The sequence below is a fragment of the Podarcis vaucheri genome (assembly GCF_965113315.1).
Source record: "Podarcis vaucheri genome assembly, chromosome: 4".
In the NCBI taxonomy this organism is placed as follows: domain Eukaryota; kingdom Metazoa; phylum Chordata; class Lepidosauria; order Squamata; family Lacertidae; genus Podarcis; species Podarcis vaucheri.
Window position 1 is genome coordinate 13,330,583 of NC_138762.1, and position 2,031 is coordinate 13,332,613.

Genomic DNA, 2,031 nt, shown 5'->3' on the forward strand with positions numbered 1-2,031 from the left:
TGCAACCCCAGAGTTGGCCACGACTGGACCTAATGGTTAGGGGTCCCTTTACCTTTACCTAAAAAGCCCACTATCCAAAGCATCCCTTATTGGCCAATATTGCTTTTGGGGGGAAATGAACCTGCTTTTAAAAAATGTGAATGAGAACCAATGTGGTGTAGTGGTTGGAGTGTCAGACTAGGACCTGGGAGACCAGGGTTCAAATTCCCCATTCAGCCATGAACCTCACTGGGTAACCGAGCCTAACCTAACTCACAGGTTGCTATGAAGATAAAACTGGAGACATCACCTTGAGCTTGTTGGAGAACAGGTGGGATATAAATGCAAAAGAAAAGGAAAAACAAAAGACTATACGACTGCACATTTGTAGGCACACTTAAAAAGAAGCAGTTTTCCTTCCTCAAATTCTTTTTGGCCCCCAGTTCCCACCAAAGCAACTGATTCTGTCTTTATGGATCACCTAACAGCATTTCATGTAAAATAGCATGTTTTTGAGTGCCAGCTTCAGTCTAACATTCAGGAGAATCAAAAGAATGGAATGGATCGAAGGACACACAGCAATCACCAGTGAACAGATATAATCTTTCCATCTGCTCCTCGCTTGGCAGGAAGGCATTCCCACAAGCATCTCGGCCACAAAGCTGCAGATGTAGAGCATCAGGAAAGAGATCAGAGATTTAATGGCGGTGATGTGAGCGTCAGTCCTCAGGTCCTTGTTGTCCGCCACACTGTGTCTCATCTCCTTGGTGTGTCTCCACAGAGATGCAATGAGCAAGGTGGATGATGCTACAAAGAACAGAAGCGGGATGACTGCCAATGTCAGGAACATGATGAAACCCTTGAAGTAGGAGATGGTCCCGACGGGGCTGTCAAAGGTGGCGTTTCTCAGAAAGCTCCTGGTTGAGTTGCAGAGGTGGACACTATAATCCATCCAGATGAAAGGGAGAGAAGAGATCAAAGAGACCAGCACCGAACCCAGCAGAATCTGCGGAACCATCCTGACGACTCTCAGCTTGATTAGCAGAAAGTACCGCTGGGTGAAAGTGCTGATCTTGGCACAGTAGAACATGCTGAGACACGCAGCAAACCAGAGGCAAGCTGTGCTGGCCAAAACCAGGAGGACATAGTGGACTCTGATCACTTCCCACTGGTACATCTTCGGTAAAAGGGCAGAGTGCAGGATGGTTCCCTGGAGAAGAAGCCGAGATGAACAGAGGCAGACCAGGATCACGTCGCAAGTGGGCAGCTTTTTCCTTTTCGCCCAGTCTGTGTAGCCAATGGCCACAATGAATGCACTGGCAGCCATGCCCACAGCGCCCTGGCTCACAATTATGACTTGTAAGGTTTTATGAACAGAATCTGACATCCTTGCACTCACCCTTGCCTGTGCTTCTGATTGGTGATATATCCACAGACAATCCGCGATTTGGACAAGCCTGTCAAGGATCTTCAGGGGTAGCATGTAGCTCTGATCATGTTCAGAAACAGTAGACAGGCCAATGTGAAGTATTGGTATTACCTGGTTCCATCAGTCCTACAGCCTTCCATTCTTTTGGGATCCAGCCAGAGCACATGCATTGTCCACACAAAAATTCTCATTCTCCTGGTCCAGGAAGTCGCCTGAAATCTATACTGTGTGTTTTATTCTGCTGTTGTTTCAGGGCATGCAAATGGTTGGTGTGATTTCCAATTTGGCTTTAATCCCAGCCTTTCTCTTAAACATACATTTGCAAGATGCATCTGCTCAAACACATCTCTTGTTACTTTCACCCCTCCCTGCTTTCCATTCTCTTCCTATAGTCATACTTTGGATTCTAAGATCTTCAGGGCTACAAACTATGTGTGTGTTTTTTCTTATGCTATAAAATAGGAAGGATTGAGAATACTCAATCCCATTTGCAGCCCATCAAAAATTGGTATGTGTGTGTTGGGCTGTTTTCAGTGTCAGTGGGCGTATGATTATAGGAAGGAAACTTATCAGCGGAATTCCTTTGGGCTGGTGACTGATCTATCCCCCCCCCCACCGGTACT

General features: G+C 46.4%; 1 protein-coding gene across 1 annotated transcript; it reads right to left on the bottom strand.

Annotated features, from left to right (window-relative positions):
* Nucleotides 1–460: 460 nt before the first annotated feature.
* Nucleotides 461–1,366, bottom strand: LOC309531571 (taste receptor type 2 member 40-like; the record flags this gene model as incomplete). Its single annotated transcript, XM_082221163.1, has 1 exon — nucleotides 461–1,366. The coding sequence occupies one exon, from the start codon at nucleotides 1,364–1,366 to the stop codon at nucleotides 461–463; it is 906 nt and encodes a 301-aa protein (XP_082077289.1).
* Between the last annotated feature and the right edge of the window lie 665 nt (nucleotides 1,367–2,031).